Consider the following 19,748-nt stretch of genomic DNA (forward strand, 5'->3'; position numbering starts at 1 on the left):
TTCTTACTGCCATTTAAAAGTGAGTGAATAAATATTTTAAAATCATGATAACTATCAATAGATATAACCCACAGAGGAAAGCCCTTTGGGTTCCCCCATTTTTCCAAGAGTGTATGTGGTCCTGGGACCAAACGGCGAGAGTTGCTGCTCCCTGGGATTCGTCCCCAAAGTGACGGTCAGTGCCAGCCACTTCAGTGGTGGGACATGGTGTTTTTTTTTGTAAGCGGAAAGATTCAGTCATTTCCACAAATGCTTTGCTATATTTTGAAGTGAGCCGAATTGCAGTGACATGATAGATAGCTGTCATCTTCATCACAAATAAATTTGGAAAAAAAAGCCCTGGTCAGCAGTGGCCAGAGCACTGGAGGTTGTGGGAATGAGGTGGTGACCAGCCCAGGGAACGTCGGCCTCCATGGCTAACAGTCCAGTGTGATGGTAGGAAGGGGGGTCCGTCTCTGATGTAGGGTGATTTCTTGCGGATCATGAGTTCTCTGGCTTCAGGGAAGGAGGTTTCGGAGGGGCTGTCCTGGGGGAGTTGGAGGGGTGTGCTGTGGGCAGGGTGTAGGTCAGAATGCTTGGTGCCCGGGGAGGAGATCATGCCCGCATGGGACTGCATTCCGGAGCCCACCACGCTCCCACCCCTGTGCCGCGTGGGCTTGTGGGAATATCTAGTGCCGCCGCCACGTTAGTGGAAAGGCAGCTGAACCACCTTAGCTTTATATCTCAGTCTCTTTATCTGAAAATGAATGACAACAACTCTCAAAATTAAACTATAAATTAGAAATTCCCGCCTGGCTAGAATGCATAAGAAGACAGAGGCATGGCTGTTCCAGTTCCAAATCATTGCACCCACGGCTGGGTGGCAGGGCTCCTGCCATCGGCTTTGAACGGCCCAAATCTGGGTCCAGAGGCAGAAGCTGCGAGTGGACGCTGGGCCAGAGGGGGCGGGGAGGGTGGCAGGGCCACCTGTCCCTCTGTGGGTCCTGGGCACCAGGGGCTAAGAGCCTGACAACACAGGGTGATGAAAGCTCACTGTTACCAACGTCCACCTCAGACAACCAATGTTATGGCAGATCCTGCGCCAGCGCAAAGCCGGCGGTTTCACAGGGAACCCAGAGTGGGCGGAGCTGTGCCAACACCACGCTGTCCCCCAGTCACTGAGCACACGTAGAGCTCTTTACGTGGGGAGCACATGGGAACACACTGTGGCTTCAAAGGTACTCCTGGTGGGCTGGCAGGCGCCACCTGGGAGGGGGTGGCAGTGGCAGGGGCAGCCTGGGTCTGTCCAGCGACCTTCCTGCTCTCCCACTGGAGCCTGGCCAGGTGGCACGCTCTGCTTCCTGACTGCCCCCAGGCCAGCTTCACAGCTGTCCCTCGTGAAGGTGCTGCACTCACTTGGCTGCGGCTGCAGGTGAGGAGAGAGTCGAAGGCTCTATAAACGTCTGAGATATTAGCACCTTTTCTAGCAAAATGACAGACAGCAAGAAGTTAGAGCCCATTAGGAGTGACGTTCTATTAGTCCATGGAGAATGGTAACAAATGACTTTGCTGGAGAAAAACGCTCCGGTCACCGTCATTACAGGACCTGTCTGCTAATGAAACGTCTCTGGGGAGGGGACTGTCACGGCGTGCTACTGGCCGAGGCTTGCAGCCAAGGGGACCACAGTGGGGGTCGCTCCCACCCTCTGCACTGAGAACCCCCCCACGTCTGCCCTGCACTCGGGGACAATGTCTCACTGTGCAATGCTGCAGGGGGGCCCTCAGCGAGCACCTGAAAGCTCCCCTCCACCAGGACAGGGGCCGGGATGGCTCCGCCAGTGTGCGACGTGTTCACTTGAATGACAAAGACAAAAGGCACAGAAGGCAGGAGCCAGGGCAGACTTTCGCTGACTCCGCCCTCATGGCCACACCCACAGGTCCCCACAATTGCCAGGGAAGCCACCACGGTGTGGTCCTGTGTGATAGCCGCGGTGGCCCACACTTCACAAGCGCATCCTCAGAGCCTTCCAGGACGTGCTGGCAGCCTGGCAGCTTGGGGAGCACAGACACAACCTGAGAAACGCTGAGGATGGCACTGGGTGACAAGACAGCCCGACACAGGAATGCTTCTTCCCCGGGGCCAGCCTCTGCCCAAGCCCCCAGCAGGAGTGGCCCTGGGCTTGGCAGGGAGCAACTCCTGGGCACCGCAGGTGGCCCCCCCCTGCGCGGGGTATCCTGGCACTGAAGGGTGATAGGCCCAGTGGGACGGGGTCTCCGTGGTACCCCTGGGCAGGCTGCATGCCCATAGTCTGGTCTCAAGCCCCAGTGGTGGGGCCCAGCCCCCCAGGAAGGTGGTGAGTGCCCCCAAAGTTGTTCTGGGGTTTCCTGCACTGGGCCCTGGTGTGGGGGGTGGACTCGCTGCCTCCTTTCCCGCGGGGTGACCTGGTGCCCCTGACGAGGGGATGCGGGGAGTTCGGGACAGGTAGGAGCCTGTGAAGAGGACGGGGTGCCAATGTTCTGGAAGGTTCCTCCCTGGACCAAGAGCTTCTCCACTCCCATGACTTAACCTAAGGTGGTAGCCACTTGGGGGGTGGATGACCGGGCAGGGGGGGTGGCCGGCCGGCCGGCCAGTGGGGGGTGGACGACACAGCACTGGGGTGGGTTTTGCACAGCAGGCTTATGCTGTGGCTGGGCTCAGAGGTCGACTCTAGTTCTTACTGTGACCTGGCCCCTGAACTTGAAAGCTGATGGCTCAGTTTGGAACACCCCTGCCTTTCTTCTCCTCACACGTCCATCACTGAAAACCACAATGTGATATCCAAATTAAGGGCAGACATCTGGAAACTAAATCAATTGGCCAACCAGCGCCTGTGGGCAGAGGTCAGCCGTTGCACTCAGCTCCTTCCTCCAGCCCCAAAGCTCCGCCACTAGGACCACGGGTCAGACAGGGCCCGGGAGCCAGGACACTCCCTGCTTTAAGGGCTCTCTCGCATGGCAAAGTCCCTTTTGCCACGTCACGTGAGACATACACAGGTTCTGGGACGAGGGTGGGGACATTGTTGGGGGCCGTTCTCCTACCACATGAACCAATGAAACCCCATGGAGATTTAGGCTCAGCTGGTCTGTCCCAAGTGCCCTGGGCAGCCGGGGGCTCGGCAGGAGGCACTTCCATGGTCAACACCCAGGCGGCTCTCTGAAGCTCCCCCCACTTGGCACCGAAGCACCCTCCCCCATCCGGGTGGGATTGTAGGGGACAGCTGGTCACAGCCACCTGCCCAAGGAGGCCTGTACTTCCTCTACCTGCCACCCAGGGACCAGCAGCCCGAGACCACGGCTGGCTTGTCCTTCCGCACGACAGGCCAGGTGTGGATGGGCAGGGTTCTGTGCTGCCCAGTGTTAGTGGCGGGCTTATCCTGTGTCCACCCTGACCACAAGGCCCTGTGGGCTCCTTCTGTGCCCTGCGTCCACGTGGCTTTCAAGGCTACAAGGTTTGGGAGAAACTTGAGAGGCAGATGCCAGCACACGTCCGCACATGTCCACAGGGCCATGTGCTGGTCGCTGTGGCTCCTGGGCCCACTTCCTCCTCGGCCAGCTCAGCAAAGCAGAGGAAGAGATCTGTGAGTCTGTTCAAATCGGGAAGGCCCTTCAGGATCCCTGGTCAACCACCCACAGGAAGCGGAAGCCTGAACAAATCCCTGGGAACGTCTTCAGCTTCCAAATGGTTTGGGACACACAGTTGTCGCATGTTTAAAGCAGCATCAGAGCCGTGAGGGAGCACGCTCGGCTAGGACACTGGACAGCGGCGACTGTCCTGCCGCCCCTCCTGCCGACTCGCTCCTCACGGTGCCCAGACCTTAGCCTGTGCACCAACCCTACGCTTCTCTGGCCCCTGAAACTCACACCATCCGGCTGGGCACCAACCCTGAGCTCTGAGTACCCAGCCCTCTGGCCCAGGTCTGGGTCCACAAGCTGCAGGATGTTCCCCGTCCAGGGGACAGCGGAGGCCCCTTCCAGTCTTCACACGTCCGACCACTGGAATGTGGCACAGGAACCGAGGGGTCACCCTCACAGAGCGGGAAAGGCCGTGAGGTCCTCGATACAGGGCTGTCCCTTCTGACCTCTGTGCAGGCCCCGCACACAAGCCCCGTTCTCGGGCTCTCCGCCTCCGCCCCACACCTACTCTAGATGTCTCCAACATGCCCCAGGTCCATCTCCACCCGAGTGATAAGAATCTCTACGTGGGACCTGAAAAGGAGAAGGGCTGGGAGGGGTCCTGGGACGGCAGCCGTGTCCCCAGCACGCCCTCCCCAGAATGCCCAGCAAGGCCTCCGAGGTGGCCCACCCCACAGGCCACTCCTGTCGACGGCCTCTGTCTGTTGACTCCAGAGCCCTTGGAGGCCCTGGGCCTCCGTTGTGGGCCGCGCCTCCCCCATGCGGGTCAGAGGGGAGAGACTGTTATTGCCACAGATTTCCAGATTCTATAAACGTCAGAGCAAAACACAGCAAAAGCTGATGTGCCTGAGAAAGATACAAACAGAATGAAAAACGCACCCAGACCCTGCACTGTGGCAGGTCCCGAGAGTCCCAGGAAGACCCAGACACACAGCCGCCTGCGTGGCCCCAGGAGGCAAATCTGAGAAGGCGCCCCTCTGCACGTTGGACAAAGTGTCTTTTTTCATAACAAGAAGACAGAACCACCCGTTGCTCTCTGAAGGGCAGGAGCCGTTTGCACAGGGGCACCGGCCCCACCGACAGAACAGTGGCCGCTGATCCGCAAGCAGCGCTTCTTACCTGGGAGGGAAGGAGATGTCCAGTTCATACAGCCTGTCCTTAAAGACACACAGCTCTTTGTCAAATTCCAGGAGCTGCAGAGAAGAAACAGAAGACAATACAGTCACTGGTTGGCCTCTCCGGAGGCACCGAGAGGTCTCTGGGGGGCGTGGTGGTCCTTCTAAGTCCCAGGAACACGTCCGTCGTGACCCGAGGGAGCTGTGGGCGCCCTGCAGCCCTGCGCCTGTGAGGCTGTGGGCGTCCCACTGCCCGTTGCTGACCAGCCACGCGGCTGCCTCGTTCTGCTCAAACACACAGGCATGGGTGTCACCTCAGCAGTGCCCTGATGCTAAGGCAGTGTGCCTCGCAGAGGGGACACGGCTCCTGTTTTGCCCAAACTAAGTCAGTAAGCAGTGTGGGCCTTGTCTAGGAAGCTGACAGAGAATGCCCCGTGTTTGCATGCCCCACAGGGCACGGTCCCCCAGGGGAAGGGTGCCACTGCAGCGTCTGGCCACACTCACCCTCGGGATGCATTATGTCCCCCTCACAGCTGGATGGAAGCAGGGCATCATGCAGGGGCTCCCCTCAAAGCCACACGTGTCCTCTCCCCTTGCTGCCACCTCATCCGTCACCCCCGAAGCATGCAGTGGGCAGTGCCGTGACACAGTAGTTGCCTGTGTGCCAGGCTGCTACCTCAGCACCTGCCTGCAGCCCTGTCCACTGAACCCGCCTGTACCAGGCCAGCGACCCTGGGGCTGGTCCCCTGCAGGTTGGTCACAGGGACAGGAGCTGCTCATGACATTTGCGCTTCAGGACACATAAGCCACAGCTGCTTTTGCATACACGGGACTGTTTCAGACACAGCTGCCTGACCTCGACCTCACAAACACCCTCATAGACACCTGACAGAGAGCCTCACACCCTGCCTGGCCTGGGGGAGGGTGTGGGGCAAAGCGGGCGCAGGGAAGCTGGGCTTTCACAGCACCAAATGGTTTTCTGCCTCCACGTGGGGGGGATCTCTAGCTCCCTTCTGGCTGAGCCTGTCAGTGGGGCCGGGCAAGGGGAGGTGTGCACGTGGGGTCTGCATGGGTCCCAGACTTACACATGCAATTACATGTGTTTACAAATGTACCCATGCATGCACGCACGCGCACACACACTCCTGCAAACACTGAGATCATACCAGAGCTTGAATTCCCAGCCGTCCCAGAGCAGAGAGAACAGCAGGCCCTGGGTCCTGAGTGGGCTGCCTGTGGCCTCAGCAGGTCGATAAGAAGAGGAGCCGCCAGCCCTGAGGTCAGAAGCTGGGCTTCCCAGAAGGGACCAGAGCAGGCATCTAAGGGACGACCCCGGGAGGGCAGGGGCCACCCAGCCAAGTTGCTGGGGGCAGCTCCGTCACAGCAATGTCGCGCTTTAAGCACTGGGAGAGTGCTGCCCCCACCCAGTCACCAGATCTCATTTCTCCCAAAGTTAACTCCTAAAGAAGAAACATTCCAGAGAGTAAGTCCCGTGCACGCTCGTCACCTCCTGCAGCGGTGGCTGAAGCTTGGATCCGATGGCCATGTCACCGCCACACACGCATAGCCCACGAAGGATGCCTCTACCCACCGAGTGTGTTTGGGACCCGACACCAGCGTGCTCACTCCTGAGCAGCGTCCGGGGCCCTGGGGGTCTGCTCGCAGGGCCACTCTATCCACAGAGGATAACATGTGATTTATTTCACTTGTCAGGCGGCATTTGTGCAGGATGAGTTGGCTGTGTGTTCTCGGCTCTTCCATCAGATCCCTCCATTGTCATCTGGCCTCTGTCGCCACCTGGGGAGCCTGTGGCCAGTGTCATTCTCATAGGGTCACCTGACGCTCTCCTCAGGTCACTTTGTCTTCTCTCTATAGTCATGACCCACTGTTTCCCGTGGACGCATCCTGCTCCAGCCTCATGTCATCAACCTTCCAGACATGGCACTGCGTGGCCCTGTTAACTGTGGTGCCACTTGGGGTCACCCCTCAGCGCTGCCACCGGTCCCACATCCTTCAGCCACGTCTGCCCCACACCCACCCCAGAGCTGCTCATTGGAGGTGCTGTGTGGCTTCTACTCTGCCTGTTTTTTCTCAGGCTGTGGTATTCATTTATGTTTCTGATCCTTTCACTTTAAACATTTTATAATTTATATCAATCATGCAAATATTTGGTGATCTGGAGGGTCCATCCTACTTGCATTGTGCCCCTATGCGTTTTGCGCCTGGGACGGTAGGCCGTCCTCTGTGGGCCTTCATCTGCAGGAGGCTTTGCAGGTGACCGTGAACGTGGGGCCCGCCCTCCAGGAGATTAGAAAGAGCCGACAAGGACACCGGCTCTCACAACACAAACACTCAGGATGTGGCCTCACAAGTTACAAGGCTCTTCCTCACACAGTGAAGGAAACGCTCGGAACGCCATGACTGCTTCCAGCACCAAGCCCCAGAGAAGGCTGCGGACAGCAGGTCTGCCCCGACTCGCCAGCTGCAGCCACGCACACGGCCGTGGGAGCCCAGTCAGATCTCCGCCCTCGAAAGCTTCCTCAGCCTGCTGCTGCCCCAGCGCCTCCCCAGGTGTGACTCTGGTGGGCACCCCACCATCTCTCCGTCCTCTGCACAATGGTGCTGACGGCACCTGAGCTGATGGCGCCCCCCTCGCCTGTCTGGTTGGTTGCTGCTGCGTTCCCACACACCAGCCCTCCACCATAAAACGGCAGGTCCGAGCTGAGCAGACGATTCTTTAAGCGCCTGTGGGTCAGAAGACCTCCCCATCTGTTAACATGGAGCTCATTCCGATGCAACACGCACTTTTTCAAGTCCAGGGTGGTCGGTGAGGGGCTATGCTGGACATGCGGGCAAAGGCCGTGGATGACACCAGACGGCTCTTTGCCTTCCGGGACCTTCCAGCTGGGGGAAGGCAGAGGTTAATCCCATGTCTACACAAACAGATGCAAACCTGCATGCTGCAGTTTATTTATAAACCCCAAACCGGCCCATCAGACCCCAAGCCTAGCTGCCAGGGGCCGACTTGTCCCTGCTGCCTGGCTCTGACAGGTTGCTGGGACCCTCCGGCTGTGGGACCAGCATGGAGACGGTGCCCGGGGCTCCAGGGCCTGCGCAAACCATGGGGGTGGGAGCACTGCTGCAGGCAGTTAAAGATGTGAGATGTTTCTCATTAGAAATTATGTTGCATCTCTGTTGAAACGATAATTTGTATCTCTTTGAGATTTTTCACAAACATGATAACCAATTTCGCATGTATCTTAAACATTCTTCTTGATTACAAAGTGAAAAACAGCGCAGGGCGTGTGTGGACAATGATAAAGCGGCCGGCGGATCGTATGTATCTGTCAGGACTGTCCCAGCTGCACACACTCCACTGTGACTGCAGAGACACCACGCTGATAAAGAAAAAGGGCCGGAAAATCAATGTGCCCTGAGCTCGAGCAGCTGCTAAACACACAGAAAACATCTCCATCCACAGGCCAAGCTCCGTGGAAATCCCAGGCTGGCCGGGACAGCCAAGGAAAATTTAATCTCTGCAAATCCTCGCCAGGGCACTCCATCCTGCAGTCTGACAGCCACACTTATAATTAATTATACAATTTCGATGGGAATATCGACTAAACAAAGCTATAAATCATAGAAAAAGTCAATAGGCATGGACACGTTCAATCATGTCCTGGCCAGTGATTACTACTCTTAAAATACAATAATTATTTTCCGGAGCCAGCCTGAATTAAACTTCTGTCAGACGGGTACAAGACCGGTGGGTGATGAAGGATGCGATGGATTTTGGGGGCTGCATCTGGCGTGGGCACATCCATCCTGTAGACGGTCGTTTGTTCCAGTGGCTGTGGTGCCACGTGTCTCACCATGGAGGCGAGATGATCTCCGATGGCTTAGAAGACCATTTATCCTGTCCCCCGGGGTGGACTGGGCCACGCCGCTTCCTGCATGAGACTGACAGGGAGGCTGAGCCCTCGACGTGCTAAGGGCCCCGCATGGCGCACGCACACTGGTGTGAGCCTTCGGGGTCCTGGAGCCACCGTTTCCGCAGGCGCCGCTGGGGGACTGGCTCTCGGAGGACCCACAGGAGACATGCTGTGAAGGCCAGGTCCCCAGGCACACTGGCTTCCGCACGCGAGATTCTGACGTGACACAGGGGCGTCTGTGGGCCATTCTAAAACGACCACGTGGGAGTCTACTCCCTGCTTCAACTCTACTAGATTTTCTCTGACTTTGGAATCAAAGTCAGAAGTTTCTCTGAATATTCAAACTAATTTTCCTCAATTTTAACAAAACAAAACAAAACAAAAAACACCCAATTTCATAAGCTAACTAAATACAGAAATAGGTTTATTACCTCTAATGTAACAATATTTGTTATTTCCAATGGTCATCACACATCTTCTAAGTGCTAAAAGAGGAAAAAGGTGACTTGGGACCCATACGTGACCTCACTGCCCGTTTCTAGAGCACGGCCTTCTGTGCCCTGGCTGTGCCCCCAGCCGCGGGCCCGGCTTCTCCCTCAACGGACGGCGCCTCCTCCTCACCAGTCTCTTTGCTCCTTCCAGAACATTCTGGCCCTTCGGCTGCCCCATCACCACCCCTCGTGTTCACTGTTCGTCTCCCAGGGAGCCTTCCCTTCTGCTCGTCCTGGTGGCCGCATGGCCCAGCTTTGAGGGGTGGTCTCTGTGCTGGGGGCCCCCCAAGCCCACCCCTACCTGGCCTTCTCCAAGCTCAGACGGCCACACAGCTGCCCAGGGACAGGGCGGCAGCACGAATCTCTGGGTGCTTCTCCCCCAGGTGACACATCCAACCACGGCCTGTGCTGACCTGCCCTCGGGCTCTTTCCTCTGCCCCAAGTGCTCCAGGCCCAGCCGGGTGGGCGCTGTGGGGACACGGGACAGTCAACCTCACCAGGCTCCTTGAGGAGGTGAGATGAACTGGCCGGTGCAGAGGGAAGGATCCCCAGGCACAGGGTGATTGGAGTGTTTGCCCACGCAAAGGTCACCCGGTGCCCTGACTGGTGGGTGCTGCGCAGGAAGCCAGGCCTGGGGCGGTCAGGATGCCAGGCTTTATCCTCGGCCAGTGGGTGAGTGACAAGCCCTTGGCCGGGCTCCACGCTGAGGGTGGACTCGGGGCCGGGAGGGGGGTGAGGGGGCCCCTGCAGCAGGTGAGAGGTGGGGGACAGGGAGGGGGGACAGACTCAGGTGAGTCGAGGAGTCTTGGCCCAGAAGCTGCCTGGCTGACAGCTGAGGGAGGCCTCGCAGCAAAACGGTGGCAACATGCTGTGTGATTTCCAGGAGTGATGGGCGGTTCAGAAGCGGCCCCCTGGGCTGTGACGGCACCAGGAAACGAGGCCACGGGGGCATCGGTGGCACGGCCGAAGCAGGACTCACCGCAGTGCCGTTGTCGTCTCGGAAAACCTCCTGGTTGAAGTACTCGAAGAGCTTCTTTTCCAGCTGCAGCATCACCTGCCAACGACAGGGGCCGTTAGGGCAGGGGGAGCAGACCCCAGTGCTGAGTGCACGGTCCCCTCGCCCCGCTCGGGACGGCACGCAGCGGCCGCGGGTTACCTTCCGGTCGTTGTCTGACTCGCGGAAGATCAGCTTCACAACCTCGTTGGTGTCGGCGGCCCGGACCGTCTGCATCGTGGCCTTGGCGCAGAGAGTCTGCAGGAGAGCGAAGGAATTAGTCCCAGGGGAGGGTCCCCCGCCTGGCTGCCCCGGGGCCACGCCACCCGAAAGCAGTCACCTGGGCCCCTGACTTCCCGCCCAGACCTTGCCGTTTCCTCACTCCAATTCTGTGTCAAGGGCCCCAGGGTGGCTCAACAGGAAGAAGAGCCTGGCAGCCCCACAGCCCAAATGCAGACCCGTCCTGGACGAGCGTCCTGGCTGAGTGCTGTGCGGCCGTAGAGTGGCCCCTGCCCCCTGCTCCACCCGGGGCCCCCTGGGCTTCTCAGCTGAGCTGCGTGGGCTCAGACCCGGGAAGAGCGCAGGGGGATTTGCTCACAACAGCCCGAGTGGAGGAGGAGAGGGACAGTGAAGTCACAACATGCCTGGTGGTGTCCCCACCCATGGACAGGCTGGTGGCAGCTGGACAGGACCCAGAAGGTGACACAAGGGGCTGGGGGTGACCCAAGGAGGACGGAGGCCACACTGGGGGTTGGGGCAGGGGCACCAGACACCTGAGGGGAAAGGGAAGAACAAGAGCTGTTCCCTTCATGGGACACGAGGGACACGAGGGACACGCCGCTCAGCGGGGATGCTCGCGCGCCTGGCACCCGGGTTCACAAACAGCAGGCCGCCATCTGATTGGCTAAAAGTTATACGAAATCCAGGCTTATTTAGAAAATTCTGGTCTTAGCCTGGGTGTGTGCGTGCTTGGCCACCAGAGTCTCTCGCCAGAGAGCAGTGTGGCTCCGAGAGGTATGTCAGCGTGGATGCTGGGGAGCTCAGAACACAAGACAAAGGGGGTGTGGGACAGGTACTCACTGAGGACACGCCCACTGAGTGACCACTCACTGAGGACACACGGGCCTCTGGATGGGCTGTGAGACACCCCATGCTCGGTGTTCACAGGGTGGGGGATCCAGCCCACACCTGCTGGGAGGACGTGCCAATGACAGGGGCCGTTAGAGCAGGTGGGAGCAGACACCAGTGGCTGAGTGCATGGTCCCCTCTCCCCCAGCTTGTTGTCCCCCTTCGCGTCTCCTGCAGACTCTTCCCCCACGTGTCACAGGCTGCCAAGTCCCATCACCCACAAGTGCAGGTGTGGGAGTGGGACACAGGCGGAGCAAGGCTTCTGGGGCTGGTGGGCCTGGTGGAAACCACGGTGTGGTTTGCACATAAATCATACCTCGGGGAAGCTGCTCTCTTAAAAAGGGCTAGATGATGCTTATTTGAAAAGACCACTGCCACACAACAACCAGTCCCGACTGTTTAGAAACACCTCTCTGAGCGGCCCTGGTGAAGTCCTTCCTGCGTCCTCCTCAGGGAGCTGGGCTCAGCGCCCCTCCAGCGAGAGGCCCTGGATGTGAGCCCCGCAGACCCCGTGCAAGGCCTCTGAGGATGAGGGACTCGCACTGCCTGGCACGGGAGGCAGGAGGCGGGCGTGGCCCCAACACTCAGAGCACAGATCAGCCAGCGGGTCAAACCCCCAAAGTGGCTTTTGGACTCCGGTGTCACAAATCAGCCTGGCCGACTTCAATCGGGTGAGGATTAGGACGGGGCACAATCAGAGCAGAGGGGCCGTGGGCGGGAGGGCCAGCTCCATCCAGATGCTAATGTGTCTAAGTGGCTTAGGCCTTCCCTGAATGGGACAGGGCTTGGCAGGCAGGCGGCCACTGAAGCCACCCAACACTGATTCAGGAAATTCATGGTCCTTCTCCCAAAGGCATCTGCTGAAAACTTTTTATAAAATTGCGTTATCTGGCCTCTTCAGGCGGCTCCCAAAGGATCAACATCTTATTGGCCGCAGGCGGGCAGCACACACTGGGGCCACCTATGCGTCAGGCCCAGCTCTGGGCCCTCCCTCCACACCCTCTGCCCACACACTCCCCCAGCTTCCTGGGTCACAGGGTTTTAAAGAAGTGATCCGGCCGCCAGGCACGCCACCGTCTTTCAAGGGTCCGTCCACTCATATACAGACGTGCAGGCCTGGCCTTTCCCCTCACCTACTTAGCCGGGGATTTTCTCCTTTGAAAGGAGAGAAAAGTACCCCAAAGGCTGCTTTAAATGAGCCACGAGATGTATTTCATTACTGGCAGCCACACGTGGCCCAGCACTTATCTGGCTGACACTCCTCGCGCCGTGTTTTTCTCTTGGAATTTAAAGGGACTACCATCACCAAGGCTGTCCACCTGTGGCGTGGGTGACAAAGTTCCTGGGTTTCTTGTCACCTGGGAAACTGGTGAGGAGGGAGGGCCCCAGGGCCCGTGTCCTTGGCAGAGTTTGACTCACACAGTTGGAGGTGCACATGTGCAGTTGGTCCCATGCGTCCCAGGAGTTAAATCTGTCCCATCTCCCTCCCACTCAGTTGTCACCAATGCTCCCACGCAATCCTGTTAACGGCAGAGCCCTCCCATGTGCCCTGTGCCCACTGGGCAGACAGGAGCCTGTGCCTCCTGAGCCTCCTCAGGGAGGAGGGCGAGGAGCAACAGACCCCAGGGACCCAGACTTGGCCTGGGGCTGGGAGCCTGCAGGGAAGTCCCATGTCCTTCTGAGCCTTTCTAATAGCCTGGTTGGGGGACATGGAGGGTGTCAGCGCACAGGACGCACAGGATGAGCTGCCTTCGTTAGGAAGTAGTCCACAGGTTCTGTGCCACAGATTTGGTCCGTGTTTGCAAGAATCAGCAAAAACACACAAGCAGAGACCTAAACGCGTCTATCAGGAACCCAACTTACACACGGCAGGGGGCACAGGCAGGGCCGCATTTTCTCATCTTATTTGCTGTTTCTAGATGCAGAGGCTGCAATGCTCATCCCTGGTGCAGCCACCGCAGGCAGATGGGTGCTCGGCAGCCACCCACAGCCAGCACAACTCCCGACCTGGTGGGGACGGCGATCTCCCAGGCAGGCTTCCCTGCGTGTCACTGCACAGCCGCCGAGTGCCCCCCACCCCCCGACAGCCATCACACGTCTCCTAAGGACCAAGGTCACAGGTGGCGGCGGTGGCAATGTCGAGGCCCCCACACGCCAGGATCGGGCGGGCACCGAGTGTGTCCCTGCGCACCTGGGGTGAGGGTGTGTAGACACCGAGGCAGGTGGTGGCAGCGTACGAGGCTTCTCGGAGGTGGCACCAGTGCTGCAGGGGCTGCAGGTGCTGTGGGCCCAGCCTCTGAGAGCTGCGGAAAGGCCAGGGCAGTCGGGGGAGGGGTGGACACATAGGCTTCCTGTCTGCAGCCTGGGGGACTGTGGCTGGGAGAAGGGGGCAGGGGAGGGGCAGTGGTCAGGTGGGAGGTGACGGGCTCGCAGGGGACACAGCCGGCCTCCTGCAGCTCCGTGGACAGTGCAGCATGCGCCCCACTGGCACAGGCCCCACCCAGGGGCCCAGGGGTTCTTTCCCTTCTCAGAGGCAGACAGACCATCAGTGCCTTTCCATTTCACCTTTTCTCCTCCCCCGAAGAAAACACAGGGAACGACGTATGTATTGTGCGTACTTTCGTGGCTAGCTCTGCCTGTCTGCAAAGCCATGCGTGGACCAGAGCAGTGTTTGGGTTTCCCTCTGCACCGGAGTCAGAAGGAGCCCCCTGTGGAGCCTGCAGGGGATTCTGGGTCCTCAGCCCGGCTCAGGCCACAATGCAGATTCTAGACGCCACTGAGGGCCAGTGCAGGGAGGACCCGGGACACAGAGGGGCCATGTCAGGGGACCTGACACCCCGACTCGGAGCCTTGCCTCCCACTGTGGGAGGCCCACTGAGGCAAGTGTGACTGCAGACAGGAAGGCTGGGCTCACGGCCACTCAGGGAAAGTCCTCTGACCATCCTGGCAGCTGACAGTCCATTCCTGTTTTGTTGACGCAGACAAGCCCAAGTGTTAGTTCACAGAGCAATGAAGTCCTTCCTGCTAGGAGACCCCATCGGGTGAGGATTAGGACGGGGCACAATCAGAGCAGAGGGGCCGTGGGCGGGAGGGCCAGCTCCATCCAGATGCTAATGTGTCTAAGTGGCTTAGGCCTTCCCTGAATGGGACAGGGCTTGGCAGGCAGGCGGCCACTGAAGCCACCCAACACTGATTCAGGAAATTCATGGTCCTTCTCCCAAAGGCATCTGCTGAAAACTTTTTATAAAATTGCGTTATCTGGCCTCTTCAGGCGGCTCCCAAAGGATCAACATCTGATTGGCCGCGGGCGGGCAGCACACACTGGGGCCACCTATGCGTCAGGCCCAGCTCTGGGCCCTCCCTCCACACCCTCCGCCCACACACTCCCCCAGCTTCCTGGGTCACAGGGTTTTAAAGAAGTGATCCGGCCGCCAGGCACGCCACCGTCTTTCAAGGGTCCGTCCACTCATATACAGACGTGCAGGCCTGGCCTTTCCCCTCACCTACTTAGCCGGGGATTTTCTCCTTTGAAAGGAGAGAAAAGTACCCCAAAGGCTGCTTTAAATGAGCCACGAGATGTATTTCATTACTGGCAGCCACACGTGGCCCAGCACTTATCTGGCTGACACTCCTCGCGCCGTGTTTTTCTCTTGGAATTTAAAGGACTACCATCACCAAGGCTGTCCACCTGTGGCGTGGGTGACAAAGTTCCTGGGTTTCTTGTCACCTGGGAAACTGGTGAGGAGGGAGGGCCCCAGGGCCCGTGTCCTTTGCAGAGTTTGACTCACACAGTTGGAGGTGCACATGTGCAGTTGGTCCCATGCGTCCCAGGAGTTAAATCTGTCCCATCTCCCTCCCACTCAGTTGTCACCAATGCTCCCACGCAATCCTGTTAACGGCAGAGCCCTCCCATGTGCCCTGTGCCCACTGGGCAGACAGGAGCCTGTGCCTCCTGAGCCTCCTCAGGGAGGAGGGCGAGGAGCAACAGACCCCAGGGACCCAGACTTGGCCTGGGGCTGGGAGCCTGCAGGGAAGTCCCATGTCCTTCTGAGCCTTTCTAATAGCCTGGTTGGGGGACATGGAGGGTGTCAGCGCACAGGACGCACAGGATGAGCTGCCTTCGTTAGGAAGTAGTCCCACAGGTTCTGTGCCACAGATTTGGTCCGTGTTTGCAAGAATCAGCAAAAACACACAAACAGAGACCTAAACGCGTCTATCAGGAACCCAACTTACACACGGCAGGGGGCACAGGCAGGGCCGCATTTTCTCATCTTATTTGCTGTTTCTAGATGCAGAGGCTGCAATGCTCATCCCTGGTGCAGCCACCGCAGGCGGATGGGTGCTCGGCAGCCACCCACAGCCAGCACAACTCCCGACCTGGTGGGGACGGCGATCTCCCAGGCAGGCTTCCCTGCGTGTCACTGCACAGCCGCCGAGTGCCCCCCACCCCCCGACAGCCATCACACGTCTCCTAAGGACCAAGGTCACAGGTGGCGGCGGTGGCAATGTCGAGGCCCCCACACGCCAGGATCGGGCGGGCACCGAGTGTGTCCCTGCGCACCTGGGGTGAGGTGTGTAGACACCGAGGCAGGTGGTGGCAGCGTCTGAGGCTTCTCGGAGGTGGCACCAGTGCTGCAGGGGCTGCAGGTGCTGTGGGCCCAGCCTCTGAGAGCTGCGGAAAGGCCAGGGCAGTCGGGGAGGGGTGGACACATAGGCTCCTGTCTGCAGCCTGGGGACTGTGGCTGGGAGAAGGGGCAGGGAGGGGCAGTGGTCAGGTGGGAGGTGACGGGCTCGCAGGGGACACAGCCGGCCTCCTGCAGCTCCGTGGACAGTGCAGCATCGCCCCACTGGCACAGGCCCCACCCAGGGGCCCAGGGGTTCTTTCCCTTCTCAGAGGCAGACAGACCATCAGTGCCTTTCCATTTCACCTTTTCTCCTCCCCAAGAAAACACAGGGAGCAGCGTATGTATTGTGCGTGCTTGCGTGGCTAGCTCTGCCTGTCTGCAAAGCCATGCGTGGACCAGAGCAGTGTTTGGGTTTCCCTCTGCACCGGAGTCAGAAGGAGCCCCCTGTGGAGCCTGCAGGGGATTCTGGGTCCTCAGCCCGGCTCAGGCCACAATGCAGATTCTAGACGCCACTGAGGGCCAGTGCAGGGAGGACCCGGGACACAGAGGGGCCATGTCAGGGGACCTGACACCCCGACTCGGAGCCTTGCCTCCCACTGTGGGAGGCCCACTGAGGCAAGTGTGACTGCAGACAGGAAGGCTGGGCTCACGGCCACTCAGGGAAAGTCCTCTGACCATCCTGGCAGCTGACAGTCCATTCCTGTTTTGTTGACGCAGACAAGCCCAAGTGTTAGTTCACAGAGCAATGAAGTCCTTCCTGCTAGGAGACCCCATCTGGTGGGGATGGGCCCAGGCTGGCCGAGAGCCACAGGGTCCCAGGCCATTCTCAGCACATGGTCATTGCCCCCTGAATGCATTCTGAGGAGCACGCCTGCGAGGGGACGCAGGCCTCCTGGTCCAGTGTGACCAGTGGGCAAAGCCACCTGACTGGGATCAAAAGGCTCGGAAGAGGCTGCTGTCCCTCCGGAGCCCCAGGAGCAGTGGGGATGCACCCACAATCCATCAGTGTGGTCTCCTGACCTGGACCACTGGTTGCCACACCCCCCTCCCAAATCCGCACCGAGGGATGGGGGCCCTGACACACGGCTTGGACCTCGCGGGTGCCACACACTGCTGTGTCTAGCCGGGCGGCGTGTTCTGGAGGGCTGAGCAGGGCCACTGTGTCGGGGTCACCCGTCACTCGTCATGGCTGCACAAAGAGGTGGGGACAAGGTTTCATCCTGACCTCGGTCGGCAGAGGAAACCAGTCGGGCCGGATGTCTGCAGACTGTTTAAGGCACAGGAGTGTCTGGTGGCACTTGGGCCTGGGACCACATGGCCACTGTACCACCCGAGCCTCTGCTTGGATCCCTCCACATGGGGGGCAGGGTGCTGGCGGTTCATCCACACTCGACAGTCAGCTACTGAGGCACGTGTTCTAGCGTGTCCTAAGCAATTAGAGTTTTCTGGTTTCCAAACTGTGGCCTGAAGGAAATGACCCAGTGAGGCCCATTTCCACCTGGACACCCCCAGGAGAGCTTCACATCATGGAACAGCCCATAAAACACAGTCCCAGGGCTCTGGCATCCCTTCCGGGGTGCCCCCGACCTCAGGATGGCGAGGGTCCCCTGTCCCTGTGCAGCTGGCTGCAGGTATGTCTGCACGGTACACCAGCCTCTGCTGGGCCGGGCTGGGCTGGTGGGTGGTCCTGAAGACCATTTCACCACCTTTCACGCCCGTCCCTCCAAGTGTGACCCTGCTCCAGACCTTTCATCCCTCTGACAACTTCACGCAGAAAAACATGCAGCCCCTCTGAGAGCATGAAATCAGAAACAAAGGCGAGGGGACAAAGGGACGCGAGCATGGCTGGCCTGGCCGGTGCTGATTTAAGCCACAGACAGATGTTTAGGAACTGATTCCTGAAACTCTGAAAGGAAAAGCTTGTAAAAGAAATGGGCCTTAAAAACAGTGCCTGCAACGGCTTTGTAAAGGGGCCAACAAGGAGCCCCCGAGGGTAAGCTCCGAGGACCTTCGGCAGCGCTGACCTGGGTGACACACTTCCTTTGGCCAGGGACCTGTCGGGTCACCTTGGATTCCAGACATAGGAAGAAGACGTGCGTGGGGGCTTCTACATCCTGGTCTGACCGCCAGTGAGCGTAGCCTTGCCATCTACCCACTCCTGGCTTCTCAGGACGCTTGTTGAAACCTGTGCCATCATCTCTGAGACTTCCCTAAAAACCAGCGACAACCAAAGGACAGAAAAAGCCACGGCACGGAGGAACGTGACTAGCCCACGTCTAGCTGTGATGGCAGACTCACAGATGGAAGGAGTGAGGCTGGAAATGCCTCCAGAAGTCAGAAGGGGCTCTGCTCCCCAGGCGGTCACTGCCTCGTCCCACTGGACACAGAGCCTGGAGATGGTCAGTGAGGGGCGCGTGTGCCGCTGTGATGGGGCTGGGTGGCCATGGGTCCTGGACGAGCCTGGGAACAGACGGGCACGGCAGCCTTCTCCTCTGGGGCCTCCCCGAGCTCTGTCCACTCACACAGGATTTTGCTCTGGGTCCATCCACCAGGAAACAAAATGGGGAACAGAATGGGCGTGAGCTCAGCTGTCTGCCACGCCTGAATGCTGTTGGCGCCTTATGGCCAGTTCAGAGCCTCGCTCCTGGCCACAGCTCCCAGGCACACAGCCGAGTGCCTGTCACCTTCTGGGAGCACGGCTTCTCCATCAAACCCTGGAGACCCGACGCTGGGCCGATCCCTACTGCCACCAGTGTGTCCTGCCCCCTGGCTGCACCTAGGGCCCAGCGGGATGTCCACACTTGGGACAGAAGGCGTCAGCGGGCGCAGTAACAGCATTAGCTACTGGGTCCCAGCAAGAAGCTGCTGACAACAGCCTCACGCTCCAGGGGTACAGCGCCCGGTTCTCAGCATGAGGACTCTGGCTTGCTCTGTGCTGTGTGTCCAGCAGGGACCACTGAGGCCACAGCCTACTTGGCAGGTCCCACAGGGAGCTGTTCTCCCAGCTGAGCTGGACGGCCCTGCATGGCCAGGCTGTGCCACGCTGTCAACACCAAGACGGTCTGTCTCCCCTTTCTCTGGAATTGAGTCAGGGCCTCTGTTCTCCCCCACCACCCGGAAATCACTAAGCTGCCCCTCAGCAGTGACCACCATGCAGTGAACTGAACTGCGTAGAAAGCTCCTCACTGGAAAACCAGCCAAGGGCACGTCAGGAGGAAACTCAGCACCACCCCATTGTTCTTGTTATCCTGCTATTTTTGGTGAAAATCTAGCCATAAAATGTCTAAGAATAAAAAAAGGCCTCCATATAAAAGTCCCGTCTAACATCTGTCATGCAGCAGAGACCAAAGAAAGGAACAGAAGGGTTTCCAATGATGGTTTGCAAAGAAAGACCCAGTACTGTACCCAGGTCGGCCGTAACAAGTGAACGGACACATCACTACCTTTTACATTTAAATCCTCCAAGGGACACGGAAAACAGAGCTCACTCTAGAGGACGAGCATGGTCTTTGACGCTACAAGTCAGTTTCCCAGTAACGCTGCTCATCAGGCCGACTTGTGTCTTGCTGTGTCGGGTGCGCCAGTTCCCTGAACATTGCACCAGGCGGCCTGGCACCCCCGGAGTGAAGGGGTTGGAGGCAGCAGCTCAGAAGATTCCTGCTCCCACCAACAGCCCAGGCCTCAGTGCTGGGCCCTGCAACGTGGGTTCAGAGAATCAGAAATGCGGTTGTGATAAACAGCCCTCCTGGTCCCCTGGACCCCTTCTGAGTTCTGGGAACATCAGGTGAGCATGATGGCCGCGGTGACTGACT

General features: G+C 59.0%; 1 protein-coding gene across 2 annotated transcripts in view; it reads right to left on the reverse strand.

Annotated features, from left to right (window-relative positions):
• The window catches only part of INPP5A (inositol polyphosphate-5-phosphatase A), a 168,719-nt gene that overhangs the window by 10,056 nt on the left and 138,915 nt on the right, over positions 1-19,748 (reverse strand). For both annotated transcript variants that reach the window (XM_019728303.2, XM_019728304.2), the window contains exons 10-12: positions 10,346-10,441; positions 10,169-10,243; positions 4,771-4,844 (exon numbers count right to left, since the gene is read on the reverse strand). In XM_019728303.2, coding sequence (XP_019583862.1) covers positions 4,771-4,844; positions 10,169-10,243; positions 10,346-10,441 — 245 coding nt within the window. The remainder of the gene's footprint in view (positions 1-4,770; positions 4,845-10,168; positions 10,244-10,345; positions 10,442-19,748) is intronic.

Source organism: Rhinolophus sinicus, linkage group LG07 (genome assembly GCF_036562045.2).
Source record: "Rhinolophus sinicus isolate RSC01 linkage group LG07, ASM3656204v1, whole genome shotgun sequence".
NCBI classification, from domain to species: Eukaryota; Metazoa; Chordata; class Mammalia; order Chiroptera; family Rhinolophidae; genus Rhinolophus; species Rhinolophus sinicus.